General features: G+C 41.2%; 1 protein-coding gene across 2 annotated transcripts in view; it reads right to left on the reverse strand.

The window, feature by feature from the left end:
- The window catches only part of C19H9orf135 (chromosome 19 C9orf135 homolog), a 97,696-nt gene that overhangs the window by 19,427 nt on the left and 63,214 nt on the right, over positions 1-15,055 (reverse strand). For both annotated transcript variants that reach the window (XM_029472704.1, XM_021152161.1), the window contains exons 3-4: positions 14,250-14,368; positions 13,344-13,412 (exon numbers count right to left, since the gene is read on the reverse strand). In XM_029472704.1, the coding sequence (XP_029328564.1) occupies positions 13,344-13,412; positions 14,250-14,368 (188 nt within the window). The remainder of the gene's footprint in view (positions 1-13,343; positions 13,413-14,249; positions 14,369-15,055) is intronic.

The following is a 15,055-nucleotide window of genomic DNA, read 5'->3' on the forward strand; positions in this document are numbered from 1 at the left end:
GAGAGAGAGAGAGAGAGAGAGAGAGAGAGAGAGAGAGAGAGAGCTTATTGAGCCCAAGTCAGTCTCCGTGAGTCAGATAAATGCTGAAGCACAGATTAAAAACAGCCTTTCTGGAAATATAAAACTGAAGACCAGATGCTGGTAGATTCATGAGGACAATGCTACTCTGTCAGCATGTCTGGAAGCTGGACAGCTGGCTCTCATCCACCACCACCCACAGTTTGCCACACATACCCTCATTGACCTTTAACAGGTGCAGAGAATAACCAAAGGTGTTCTGTAAGATGAGCAAGTCTGATAGTTATCGTTAACACTGTGGCATTAGTTAAAATATCTACAGGAGAATGAATACAGGCAAAACATCGGTGGGCGACAAGGTGATGCACCCCAACCCACAGAGATCCCCTAGCTTGCAAAAACCTTAATGTTTAATTGCTTATTTCCTATTTTGTCCTCCGAGCTAGAACATGTAGACAACATGCTTACCATATCACGTGGTTTTATCTAAATATGAGTGATTCAAAGAAACAAATAATTTCAAATTAATCTCTCCCCTGGCAACAGCAGAAGAATCTATTTCTAAGACAAGTCTAGCCACTGATAGCCAAGGGGTCTGAACATTCAGACAGTCACTTAAACACTCTGCATCTTAACACCTCCCATTCCTATTTATTCCATAAATATTTATAAAACGGATGAGTGGATTAATTAACGGGTGATCAGACTCCTAATTTCTGTGCTTTAATTTCTTCCTCCATACAGTTAATCTCACCATATTACAAGTGAGAGGAGAAAGTTTATGCGCTCTGGGAAATTACATCCCATTCTTAACCATCATTTTCCTTTAAATTGCATGTCGATCTAGATGCAGTAGTTACAAGTCTGTAATCGCAGCACTTGGGAAGTAGAGGCAGGAGGATCAGGAGACCAAAGCCGTGCTTGGCAGCATGGCAAGTTGGAGACTAGCCTGAATTACAGGAGATGCCATCTTCCCCTGACAATCTTACAGTGAACTGATTCGAATGCTCTTGTCATCTCTTCCCGCATTTACCTCCTGATTAAGTCAGATGAAATTCATTAGCTTTTCAGCAGCTTCTAAATACAGGGAGCTTTTTAGAAACTGCCTCCTAAGAAGCTAATAAGTACGTGATGGGGAGCAAAGATGAACGGCAGGACAATTTGAATCTGCAGTTATCCTCATCCAAGGTCAGTAGTTGCTAAGAAGCCCTAGCAACTTTGTGTGAGTTCTCCCCTCCTATCAGGAACGCAATGATGTGAGCCAAATTTTCTCCTTTCTGCTTGGCCCTTAAGTCATTCTGGAACATTCAGACAGTCACTTAAACACTCTGCATCTTAACACCTCCCATTCCTATTTATTCCATAAATATTTATAAAGCGGATGAGTGGATTAATTAACGGGTGATCAGACTCCTAATTTCTGTGCTTTAATTTCTTCCTCCATACAGTTAAGGTCAAACCCCACCCAGATGACCTTGGATGACCTTTAGGAAGGACAGAATGCAGACAAAACGTGTGGGGTGTGTTGTACACATTTAAAGTGTGAAACACAGTATAATGATTGATGAAACATTCTACCATCAAGTGGACCAGACAAAATAAAAATGAACTTCTACTGATTTCTAGGTCCCTTCCTGATTTTTGGAAAGTTACCATATCCACTGAGCCCTATTTGGTGAAATGTATCGAAGCATCTAGAGCATCCTGCAAATGTTATCATCTCATTACTCTTACAAGACAGTACTCAGCTGTAAGGTGGAGAATGGATGAAAGGGACAAAGCTGGGGGAAAGGAAGCAGCTTTGATACTGATATTAGCAACTGAGCCTGAGTCTGTCTGTTCTCCAGTCTCAGTCACCTGACTGAGATGCTGCCACAGCAAATGGCCTCATCCTCCTCTGGCTACCTAAGCTGGGAGGCAAGGAATCAACTTGAAGTTATCTCATTCCCATAATCAACCAGTAATCCAGCAAATGTCAGTTCTTTCTCAATGGATCAAGAACCTGCATCCTTCTCTCCTGCCATGCTACCATTGCTGGAGACCAGGCTCTTGTCTTGCCTTGATATATCCAAGAGCCTCCTGATGATGGTCTCTGTGGTCTACTAGCTGGTGCTTTCTTAAACACAAATATCTGGCTTTCCCCAGTGTTTGAAAACTTTTCTCATCACTGATATGAGCAACGCCAAATTCCTCAGACCCTGCTCCCTCAGCTGTCATGACTGAAGACTCAACCCAGAATAGACCATGCTCCTTGTACCTCAGGATGCCCTATGTCTTCTGCTGAAGGGTGTCCTTTACTCCCGCTGAGCTCCAAGTTCAAGTGTCACATCTACATGGAAGCCCTTCCCAGTCTGAGTTACATTGCTGCCACTCCTAGCATACAGCAACTTGCAGGTTGGTCCATTCATTAGTCCAGCCTCCCTTCTCGCTTCCTTTTCTCTACCTAGAACCAGAGTCTTCCAGAGTCTGCTCACAAGGTGTGAGATGAAGATCCTGGAGAGGGCTTCCTTTCAGCTCTTGGGTTTGTGCCTTATAGAATAGCTTTGTGCTTGCAACAAAGGAACCACCCTGAGACTCTAAAGATGAAAAGTAGCTAACTTAGGTCCCTTAAGAGATTGTTTAGCACCATACCAGTCTTTGCCCTTAGAGTTCATGCCAGGTGGCCAAATGGATCCCTTACTCAGTAACTACTAACTAAGTTTTCTGTTATATTAGCTAAGCCTCTTTCTCATCAATATACCAGTATTGATTACCTTTCCAGCCTCAACTATCAGACAAATGAGCCTGTCTTTTGCATCTGTACTACCACTGTCAAACTTCCTGGTGCAAAGTAGGCAGTCATCCAATGGGTTTGTTGGAAGAATTTTCCTCAAGCCTAATAATTTTTGGAAGCAATTTAAAAGAAGAAAGCATCCATGCTTAAGTATTACTTTATGTAAACAAAAGCACGGACTCAACTATAGACAGCAACAAAGTTCTCTGTGATTCTCCAAGGCTCCTAATTTTCCTAAAACCATAGCTGTAACCTCTATGTCTGTGGCTAGAGACCAGCTGAAGACTTGAAGTGATAAGTACTTTCCAAATGACAACTATGTAACTTACAATATTATAACTACAGGTTCACCCAAACATAGGCTCCTCTCCCCGACTCTATGTACCCTCTATGCTCTATGTCCTTTGTTCCATTGATCTGGCAGCTCAGGTGTTACCTCTGCCTGGAACTCTGGCATGGGACATAAGGAAATTACAGATGCGTGTGAAGCCCCCCCCATTGTGACAATTTAAAAGTCTTCAACATTCATCTTGGGCTCTGTTGTGGCTGCTTTTTAAAGGAAAATTGCGTATGTTTTTGGTGTGCTGTGTGATGTTTTGCTATCCTTGAATACAGCGTTAGTATTAATTGTTTAATACTAATAATTTAATACTGATACAGCTAAACTCACAAGAGTAACTTCCTACTGCTTTTATTTTGAAGGTTTGAATACTCATGACCTACTCTCTTAGCAAATGTCCCATGTGCAAGCCTAAAGTATTAACTACAACCCCTAACAGGATAATGGGTCTCTAAAATTTATTCATTCTTCAGGATAGACATTTTATACCCTTGGATCAACATTGCTCCATATACTCCACCTTGTAGGTCCTGGTAACTAGGAATTCAAACTATTTTAGACTTCACGTATAAATGAGAGGGTGCAGTACATTTTTGTGTGTGTATAGCTCACTTAACATGATGCTCTCTGATTTCACCTGTTTTCAAAATACGATTTCCATGTGAAAGGCTAAATAATATTCCACTGTATATGCATACCACAATGTTTTTCTCATTTATCCATCAAAGGAGTCATGAGTTGATCTTATATCTTTGCTTATTGTGGATTATGCTACAATAAAATCCAGTGTATAGATCCCTCTGTGAGATGCCAATTCATTTTCTTTGGGTATATACACAAAACATGTCCCCAGGACGCCACACCATAGAACAGTTGCATTTGAAAAATCTTGAGTAATTTCTGCTGCACTGTTTTTCACAAAAGCCTCTGGACTTTACATGCCCAGCAACATAGACAAGTTCTAGTTTCTCCATATGCACAACCAAACTTGTCATTTTTGTCTCTTTCATCATAATGTCCATCTTAACAGGAATGAGGTGGTACTTCATCATGGCTTTGGTTGTGTGTGCATGTGTGTGCATGTGCACATAAAGGCCAGACATCAACCATAGGCTTTGTTCCTCAGGAGCTAGCCATCTTGTTTGTTGAGGCATAGTCTCATCTATTAGACTAGCTGGCTAGCCTAGGTTCCAGGCATCCTCCTTTACTGACAAGGAGCTCTAGGTGTCCTCCTGTAACTGACCAATGAGCTCTAGGGATCCTTCTGTATGACCAATGAGCTCCGGGGATCATCCTATCACAGACCAATGAGCTTCAGGTGTCCTCCTGTAACTGACCAATGAGCTCTAGGGATCCTTCTGTATGACCAATGAGCTCCGGGGATCATCCTATCACAGACCAATGAGCTTCAGGTGTCCTCCTGCAACTGACCAATGAGCTCCAGGGATTCCTCCTATCACTGGGTTCCAGGGTCTTTCTGTCTCTGCCTCCTCAGCCCTGAGATTATAAGCACATGGCACCATACCCAACTTTTCACAAGTGTGCAAGAGAACAAACTCAGGTAACTCATACAACCACTTTACTGACTGAGTCCTCAGGTCCTGGATTTATTTTTTGTTTTCCTGATTAGGTGGATTGAGCACCTTTTCATATACCTATTGTCCATCTATATGCCTTTTAAAAATGACTTTTGAGAGCTGGGCGTGGTGGTGCACGCCTTTAATCCCAGCACTGGGGAGGCAGAGGCAGGCGGATTTCTGAGTTCGAGGCCAGCCTGGTCTACAGAGTGAGTTCCAGGACAGCCAGGGCTACACAGAGAAACCCTGTCTCGAAAAACAAAAAAAAACAAACAAACAAAAAAAAAAGGCTTTTGAAATTCATTGCCCATTTTAAGTGATAAAAGAATTTATTGATTATATTGGGTATTAACTCCATGTCAGATAAGACTTATAAACCCTTTCTAATTTTGCTGGTTATTTATTTTGCTGTGCATTAGCTCTTTGGTTTGATGAAATATCATTTACTTAGTTTTGTTTCCATTGCCTATGTTTTTATGTCCTTTTCACTAAGTTATTGTCAAGGCCAGTTAAGGGATTTTTTTTTGTCCTGTGTTTTCTTCTGGGATTTTCATAGTTTCCAGAATTATATAAGTCTTTACCCCATTTTGAGTTCTTCTCTCACCCACCTGATTTACTAGTTTATGAGCCCCTGACATTTGACCAGCGTGCATCTCTACTTAGCAATGGCAAAAATATTCCTATAGGTCTAATATTGGAAGAAATAACTACATAAGCATGGTGCTTAGAGACATGAAGATTCTCTTTTATCTATCTCTGTAGATTCAAAGCTAGTAGCACAAAACAGCCACTTTATTATCTCTGATTATTTGGTGGGGTGATTGGGCTCAGCTGGGTTTTCTGTTCCATGTAATGTCAGAACCACTGTGCTAACCAAGACAGCTCACTTTGACTCTTGGTCGTTTTTCTTATTATTATGTAAGAACTCAGCAGGAGATGGCTTGTTGTCTTACCTCTATGTGACTGCTGTATGCATTTTAAGCTTCAGTCTATCAGCTGGAGTCCAAGAACCAGAAAGTAGAAACTGTTTTTTGTTTTTTTAAAGTCTGTACTGAGAAGTTTAGAATCTCATTTCTGCAACACTCTATCACAACCTTCACAAAGCCAGCCCAGCAGCAGAGGGAGGCAGATAACCAATGACTCTTTCTGTCACGTGGAGAGGAGGAACAACTGCAGCCACCTGAAAAGCTGACAACCACAATAGGCAATCAAGGATGCCTACGTCGATCATCTTGATTACCTCCTTGAGCCTATCTGAAAACCCAAGAGGTCCAACTTTGTTGATGGAACTTAAAAAGCTACTGTAATGGATTTGGGTGTAGAAGCTAAGTAGGGAACAAAGGGCAGCCTGAATCCGCCATTTGTCAGCTGTTACATCAAACCTCTAGATCAAAGAGATGCCACATCACGTGCCTCAACATAAATTCTGTTACCAAATCGTTTGAGTCACCATGCAACGATAGCAAATGGGACAAGTTATTACTAAGTGCAAAAGCATTCCTTGCCAAGATACAGAACCCAGATCTCATATCAAATCAGGACTTGTACCACTATCCCAAATATGGCTATAAGGAAAAGCATGCCACTGATGGACAGCATCCACATCAGCCGAGAAGGGGTGCATCACGAACAGGAGGAATGTGAAAAGAAATGGTCATTGGTTGGCTCTGAAGTCATTTCAACAAATTCAGTCAACTAGAAAGGCACCATCACTCAGTATAGCAGACAACCAACTCCAGGCCCAGAAGGATAATCACATGACCCTGCTTTATAGGAGAAAATATCTAGCTAGAGTCTATGCAGGCCCTTGTAACCAACAGCTCCACTTGCTTAAAAACTGGACATTTTTTATTTGAACTTTAGAAGCTTACTGTTCATAATAGTAATATAATTTTATGTTAACTTGAATGGGTCAATAGATACCTAGAGAGTTAGTACAACACTATTTCTATGTATGCCTGTGGGGCTATCTATGAGAGAGATTAGCATTTGAATGAGACTGGGAAAGGATGCTCCCCACCTAGCTTAGTGCACATCCATCAGCCCAGGAACAGTCCTAACAGAACAAAAAGCAGACGGACCATACCTATTCTCCTTGTGCTGGGATATCATAGTCTTCCACCCTCAGACACCCAGAGCTCCTTGTCCTCAGGACTTAGGATTCTGAATTTACACTCCATCCCCATTTCAAGTTCACATGCCTGGAGAATTGGACTCAGGGGTTATTGCTCTCCTGTACGTAAACTATACCAATGGCTTTTCTGGTTCAGAAAGCAGAATTCTTATTGTTCTACCATTCTGCTGAACAGCACACATCTCAGACCCTACGTTTTGGTGTAAATAAATTATTACATTTATTATTGTGTGTGGGTGGTGGTTGTATATGCTCACAATGCCATGGTATGTTTGTGGACATGTAAAGGCAATGTCCAAGAGTCAGTTCTCTTTTTCCATTATGTATATCCTGGGAATTGAACTCAGGTCATCAGATTTGGTGGCAAGTGCCTTTACCTGCTGAATCATCTCACCAGCATCTAAATTTCTTAACTCGGGTCCTGGCTTGCTATTAATTACCACCTGTGAGAGTTTGGATATATTAGTTTGGTCTCTGTGCATATGTTTTACTCTATACAGAATGTAAATGAGGAGATCAATTTAGAGAACTCTTAGGAGTAATGAATTAACATATACAAAGCCATTGGAGTAGTGTTGATACATAGTTAGCGATTTGGGAATATTTGCTTTCATTAGTTTTATTCTCATATTTACAAGTTATTGGAGCCCAACTCAAACTTGAGTAATAAAGGGAAATACTAACATATCCAACAGGTTGTCTTCAAAATGCCTGTTTTCTAGGTCTGCTTAACTTGACTTACAGATAGCTGTTCCCCCACGAGCAGGACATCCTCTGAACTTGAAACTAGAGCAGGAAGAGGCAATGCCCCCACCAAACTCCATTTACTATCCTAGCATGTTCCCTAAATGTCCCAGTCTGGATCATGTGACCAACACCTGGGCTTGTGGGAGGGTAAAGGGAGCAGACTCAACCCAGACATGCCCTAGCTGAATTACAATGGGTGAAAGCAAGGGCTGCCCAAGAGGACAAGCCTAGACACACAGAGAGGAGAGGTCCTAGAAGAGCTGGAGACAACAATGAGGTTCAGATCTGTTTCTTTTCCGTTCTGCCATCTTTCCTCTGCCCCCACACTCCCTGTCATGGTTTCTTTATTATTATCTACTCCACATCTTTACAGGGACTTTTTTTTTACAGTGTTTTCTTTCTCAAAATATGTTCAGCAACAAGAGACAAACCATCACCCATAAGCGGGAAAGAAAACAAACGTCTTTCTTCATACTTTCAGAGGGGAAAAGGCAAAAGAGAGCAAAAAACATTCTTGTGATTCATATGCAACTCCCTTTCCTCCTGAGAGTGCAGCAGATTTTAGAGATGCTGGCTGCCTCCTGAGAGGAATGGACTACAAGAGCTACAGCTGTGATCTGAGCTTGCTTGCTACTGTTACTGTAAAGAGCCCACTTCACACACATGGAGGGGAGCCCCTTGCCAATAATGGACACTTAACTGCCTCAACTACCTTTTGGTCTCATTTAATCTGCCTATTTAGATACCTTTCCCCTTGCAGCCATTAAATTAGCACAGGAAAAGGATTTTACAGATCATTTGGTTCAAACCCTTCATATTCCAGATGGAAGCAAGAGAGGCTTATTAGCCAAGAGCAAGGTCACCTAGCAGGTTCTGGGCAGGCCCAGAAGTAGGTCCCACGTTCCCTATATATACTGTTCTTGTTCTGAGAAGTCATTTGTATCAAAAACTACCCAGTGACCAATATACTGTTAATTTTTCCTCTATATTATGGAGACAGGACATTACAAAGTTTCAATAAATATGCACCAATTGCTGTCACAGGAGGCATAACAATGACAACACATAGGACTCAGAGCTGACCTTGGGCAAAGTCTTCCTTGGGTATTTCTCTACTCAGCAATGGGTGCTCAGTACTGGATTTCTCAGCTCCTATGGACATACGTCTTACTCTGCAAATACCTTGTGCTAGAATTGAATTTTCTTTATTCAAAAAGGAAAAAAAAAAGAAAGAAAGGAAAGAAGGAAGGCAAGCAGGCAGTAGGTAGGCAGCCCTGATTTCTCCCAAGAACTCTTAATTCAGGACCACACATAGTGTGTGTTTGTGTGTAGATGTGTGTGTGTGTGTGTGTGTGTGTGTGTGTGTGTATGTTCTGATAGCTAAGACCTTCATATAAAATGAGTTTGTATTAGATAATCAGATAGTCAAGGACCCACTTACAAGTGAATTACTTTCCCATTCCTTATATATAGTATGCCCAAATTAAGTTAAATTTACCTTAAAGGCAAAGAAAAAAACTTAAGTTAGCATATTTGGTAATGCATGTTCACTGAATCTCAAGGGAAGCACTAGATGATTGAGCCTCCAAGTCTACACATGTCATTTCGAGTTTATGTCTTTGGTATCAATTGTAGTCTCCAACTAACTGCTTTCTTGTGTTACTCTGGGTCCTCAAAGGGAATAAAAGTGACAGAAAAACCATGTTTGTTAAAGGGGAGTTATTAGACATCCTGTTTTACAGGATGTGATGGTAGGTCAACAATGGCTGCCTCACACTGGAGAGGGGAATAATCAGTTGCTCAGTACATGAAGCTGGATGTCCCAGTGGTCCCAAGATGGAGCTGAAGGCCTGGAGGCTTCCTAGAGAGATGCTGGGGTTTGGTCTGTATTAGAACCCCAAAGAAACTGGTTCTCACATCAATGAAGGACAGCCTCTGGCAGGTACTACTCACATTTTAGGATTCGTCTTCCTGCTTCAAATAGCCTGACCAAGAAAATCTCTCAAGGAGTGCCCAACAGTTTGATTTAGTTGATTACAGATACTATCAAATTAACACATCAAGACTAGCCATCACATTTCTCTATGACAATTTTTCCTCAGCCATGGCATGTGAAGAACACATTACTCAGAGAGTCTCCTTCCCTCGCTAAAATCAGTAGTGTTAAGGCAGTGGTAGGAAATACTATAGTTGTTCTTATATCTAGTGTTTTATTGAGGTATCTGCTACCAATTTATGAATAAATAGTGTTTTCTTGATATTATTTTCTTGATATAATTGCAAAGTGATGTAGTCGCCATAGGTTTAGTTATAAGAGAATGAAAAAGACAAACAAACGCCATTATAACATAAATGGCATTATCTAGAAATTAAGGTAACAACAGGTCTTAAAGAGTAAGGCTATACCCACATTCTAATTTTTTTCCTTAAGAGGTAGCATGAAGTTTAAATCTACATTATGAATACAGCTTTTCTTTTATAAGCTGAAGTACATTATTTTGGTCCATTGAGCAAACTCATTCTTATTCATTGCCTTTTAAAGTTGACATTTAACTTCCTCAGCTGTACTGCTAGCAAACAGCAAAAGGATTTTTAATATTCAAGAGAGTAGATTTCGAACCAGCACCGGATTCTGCTGTACGTGACATCCTGTAATTAATGCACATTCACTGAAAGGAAGAATTACCTACGGAATGAGTCGAAGAGGGCTGGAAGTTGCTGACCTATTTGTTTACTTGCTCATACACACAAATCAAATTACATAAAGAAGTAATTCTTGCAGTTCTAACTAGTGCTGATTTCTAGAAGACTTGGGTTCTAAAGCATTTACGAAAATAGATTTGAAAATATTTGAATCTATAAGGCATTGAATCCCTATATCAAAAAAAAAAAAAGACAGGAATTTGGCATTCCCCTTCCCTTTATAATGTTTGGTGCAACCATAGAAAGAAACAATTTGTTGAGGATGTAACTATGACACAGCTATAGCGTATCAGTTCCCCTACAGCCCAGAACCCACAGGGGATGGAGGTCTGGCAGCCTTGCCCTTTGGAGCATGGAACTTAGCAAGAAAGACAGGAATCGAAATCATTATGCAAAAAGATGGCCAGTGCTTAGACAAAAGGGGAACACAGTGCTATGGTCACCCACAAGGAAAAATCTAACCAGGTCATAGGAATTGGGGGAGACAGTGTAAGAAGGTGGTCAGGAGAGACTACATGCTTTCAGAATTAAACTTGAAGATGTACACCAATCCTGCTTCCTCAAAATGCCATTAAAACTTCAGATTTTATTTATTTATTTAGGAATATACATACGCACGTGCACACACACAAGTAAACAGCAATTAATGGGGGGGGGAAGGCCATGAATTTGAAAGAGAGTACAGAGTATATGGGACTGTTTGGGGGGAGGAAAGAAAAGGAGAAAGCAATGTAATTATGTTATAATTTCAAAAATAAATGAATTTTTTAAAACGTTATTTTTAGCATCTTTTGGAAATTAGAGCCCACAAGAGCATAGAGAACAGAAGAGACAGGAGAAACCACCTTTTAGAGCTCAAGAGAAGAGGAATAGTTGATCCCTGGCTTAGCAATGTTAATCCTAGATCAGCAAAGAAGTTGTGAGAAAATATTTGCTTTGTAATAAAGCTCCAACCCCTCCCTCCTTCCTAGCCCCACCCCTTCTCAGCAGGAGATGTTCTCACTGGAAAAGGTAAAGGAGAAAGTCCTGGTCAACCACAAAATCTGGTGACTCTACAGTGTAGATTTAGTACTGATATCCTAGCAAAATTACCCTTGTCTTCCAGGACAAAGGCCTGTCACCCACCAGCTGAAGGACTGTGAGCCTCCCCTTGGAACCTGCCCTATGAGGCTGCTTTGAAAGAATGGCCTACTGTAGATCCCTCCGGGGAAACTGCAAGTCAGAAAGCCTCGGGGCTTCCTGTCCCACCACTAATCACAACCATAAATGACCAAAGAATGATTGCCAGCTTAGAAAAACACCTCCAGGATAGACAACTCACAGATGGAAAACTGGAATACACACACACACACACACACATATATGTGTGTGTAAAGCAGAACACATTCAGAAGAAAGAAAATCAAGAAAAATAGTTATTAATATCCCAAATGCAGAGAAAAAAATTCCTTTGGATGTGAACTTGGGTAACAAAAGAATTCAAAAGAAAGAGAAATAGATGTTACAAAATAAAGCAAAGAAAGAGAGAAAGAGAGAAGCCAAGAAAATCAGAGGGTGAAGACAAACAACGCCATCTCTAAATAAAAGACTTGCGGGACAGAGAATAGAGAATGTGGAAAAACTCCCCAGTTGCTCCTACTTTATAGAGTTTATAGAGTAGAGCATCCAGCAGAGTGGTCGGTCACAAGGCCAGCATCAGTTGCCACTGTGAACCCTGCAATACACTACTGGATACTTCTCATCATGCTCCTGAGTATATTGTGTATTTAAACATTATGAGCGATGCGGCTTCTTTAGAAAGATGAGTGGGTCAGAATGACAATTCTTGCTAACCTCAAATAAATGCATTTCTTTACCCACAAAAAAATGTCCATGTTTTGCTGTACAGTCAATTTTCTGTTCACTGCCATGCTCCTTCCTAAGACACTGTCACAAATGCCTAATTAGCAAATACTGAACCATGTACCATGAGAGGAAATGCAGGTTAGATTCCTGCAAGCCCCTGGTAGGTTTGGGTTTGGGTTTGGCTTGTTCCTATTTTGTTTAGTTAGAGACTGTGTAGCCTGCATGGCCTCAAACATGCAATCTTCCTGCCTCTGCCTTACAGCTTGCTGTGATTAGAGGTGTGAAAGAAACATCTGTAAGCCTCTGACCACACTTGATTTATTATTTCATGTGTTTGCTTAAAGACACCTCATTTAGAATATATTTGTGGTCCAGGGACAAATTGTTTTGGGAATGGCAATTCTTGCTAACTTCGAATAAATAAATTTCTTTAACCATAAAAAACCACCCATGCCTTGCTGTACAGTCAAACTCAGGTGAATTTAACTACCAACTACTCTGTAATTTTTGCCTGAATGAAACTTTTCTTAACGCCTGAATTTTCTTCCCTCCAAAAGGCATGCCACACTTAAAACATGCTCTTGTACTTAAAAACAAGACACCACACTGCCTCTACATTTAGGCAGCTTTTGGAAAATGGGACTGACAAAGGCATGAAAGTTAGCAAAGCACAACACTTAGCTACCTATGAAAAGGACACGTGCTCGTGTGTGAGAGCCTCAATAGCAACAGACTCTATTTTCTCTTTTAACCTCAGCTAGAAGTGTGTGCACAGGTGACTTGGATTATCTGCACGTGTGCAGATGGTCTCATCAGCTTCACAAAGTACTGATTTGTTTTCCCTGTTTGGGAGAAAGGTTTTACTATGTAACCCAAGCTGACCTGGAACAACACCTTCCCCAGAGCATCCCAAGTGCTAGGGATACAAGCATGTGCCATCCTGCTATCATTTCAAGATTGCAAGTAAATGCTAGAGAGTGGAAGGATTCACAAATAAGCACTGTTTTTATTTATTGCAGTCATTACTGTTACTATTGTCATTGTTGTTAGCTGGTGCTATGCCTCTTTACAGACAAAATTCTGTTGCTAAAGGTCCCAGACATCATGTAAAGGACATTGTGTTGACCTCGGGACATTCCTCACTCCAGTAAACTACGCTGTTGAATCGACACTTCATATAATCAGCAGCAGTTAAGGAACAACTTACGGCTTTCTTGGATCTGGTGGGGATTCCATCGGAACATCCCGAAAGCCCGTGGGAGGCAATTCAGGGTCCCTGTAAGCAAGACAGTAGCTTTTAAGAAATGAAGCAGGCGGTCACATTTGCCATTTCAAAGCCATTCAGAACTAATTTGGGGACGATGACTTTTATGTTTGCAATGTGTATATAATTTGAAAAACGATAATAAACCAATGAGAGATTGTATCATCTTCTGTAATTACTTTGACTGCATTTTTCAATAATTACAATATAAAGCAAAGTCTATCCAATGTACTTCTCTAGAGGGGCACTCTGCCCAGTGTAGGGCAGCAGGCATGTCTGCACATAGCTCCTTCCCTCAAGGACTCTCTGTCTGTCTCTGGAGGAATGCTCACAGAGAAATAAATACCTGTGAAAGACACTTAAAATACTCCGACTTCAAGAACAGCGGAGCAAACAATCCTGGTTAGTGACAGCTTACCTAACTCTGACTATCAGGCAATATTTCTAGGCACATTTCATACTTTACTGCTTCTAAACTTCAGAACAAGCCTCTGAAGTCAGCATTTCCATAATGCCCATTTTATACATGTGCAAACAGGATCATAGATGCCAAATAACTTTCATGAGCGAATTGTAGAAGCAATCTTCAAATGGCTGAGGTAGTAAGAAGGCTGAACCAGAAAACTATCTAAATCAAATGTGAGTTTTAGTTGAACTTTGAATAAGTCAAACCTTGACTGGTTAGGAGTTAAGGGCGAAGACTCCTTTTGCAAACAGGGTAGAGCATAAGCAGAAGTAGATGCTTGCGACCAAGCATTTGGCACGTGACTGGGATCACTTGCCTCTTTCTTATGAATCTAAAAACTAGGGTGTGGGGGTGCTACAAGCAACAGAAGAGACAATGAATACCTTTCCAAAATCCCAGGGCATAGTGTTTCCTCATCTAGCAAGCCCGTTTTCTTCTTCTCCACAAAGTCTTTGTTTACAAGAACTTGGGCCATCTGTTCACGTGCTTCTGACATCCACCTCTGGAGAAATAAAAGCCACATAAAAGAAAAATTAATCATCAACAAGGTCAGCCACTAAAATATTTCCCTACTAGGGGCATATTCGGATTTTAATTACTGACTCCACATGACATTTAAAATATGAAAAATAGCTCAGAGCCACGGACCATTTCATCATAAGCCTCTGAAAATAGCAATTCCTGTGTGGTGTTGGAAAATAAAAACCAATTAATTTCTCCCATAAAATAGGAAGTACTCATTCAACCAGGTACTGACTCTTCCTCATTTCTTTTCTTTATCCTTTTTTTTTTTTTAAATCCTTTTCAGGAGTGGTAGGTTTTTTAACTTCCTTAAGAAATCCAAAAGGGACAGAGCCGCTGAGGCAGCACCCTTTTGGGGCCTCAGACATCCGGCACCCTCCCAGCTGGAGGACAGTGGTCTGCCCTGCACGGGAGCCCTCTGCCTCAGGAGCAGGGAGCGCCATCTTGATTCCGGGACTCCACCGAACTTAGGAACTTTAGTCTGCACAGGTGAGAGTGTGCACCACAGAAGCTGACAGCTTCTGTGACCTGCCAAAGCAACACAGCATCTGGGAAAGGTCCTGTTTTGGGCCTTCTTCTTCGGCCAGGAGGAGGTCCAAACACCAGATATCTGTGCACCTTCCCTGTAAGAGGAGAGCTTGCCAGCAGAGAGTGCTCTAACCACTGA

This window comes from Mus caroli, chromosome 19, assembly GCF_900094665.2.
Source record: "Mus caroli chromosome 19, CAROLI_EIJ_v1.1, whole genome shotgun sequence".
NCBI classification, from domain to species: Eukaryota; Metazoa; Chordata; class Mammalia; order Rodentia; family Muridae; genus Mus; species Mus caroli.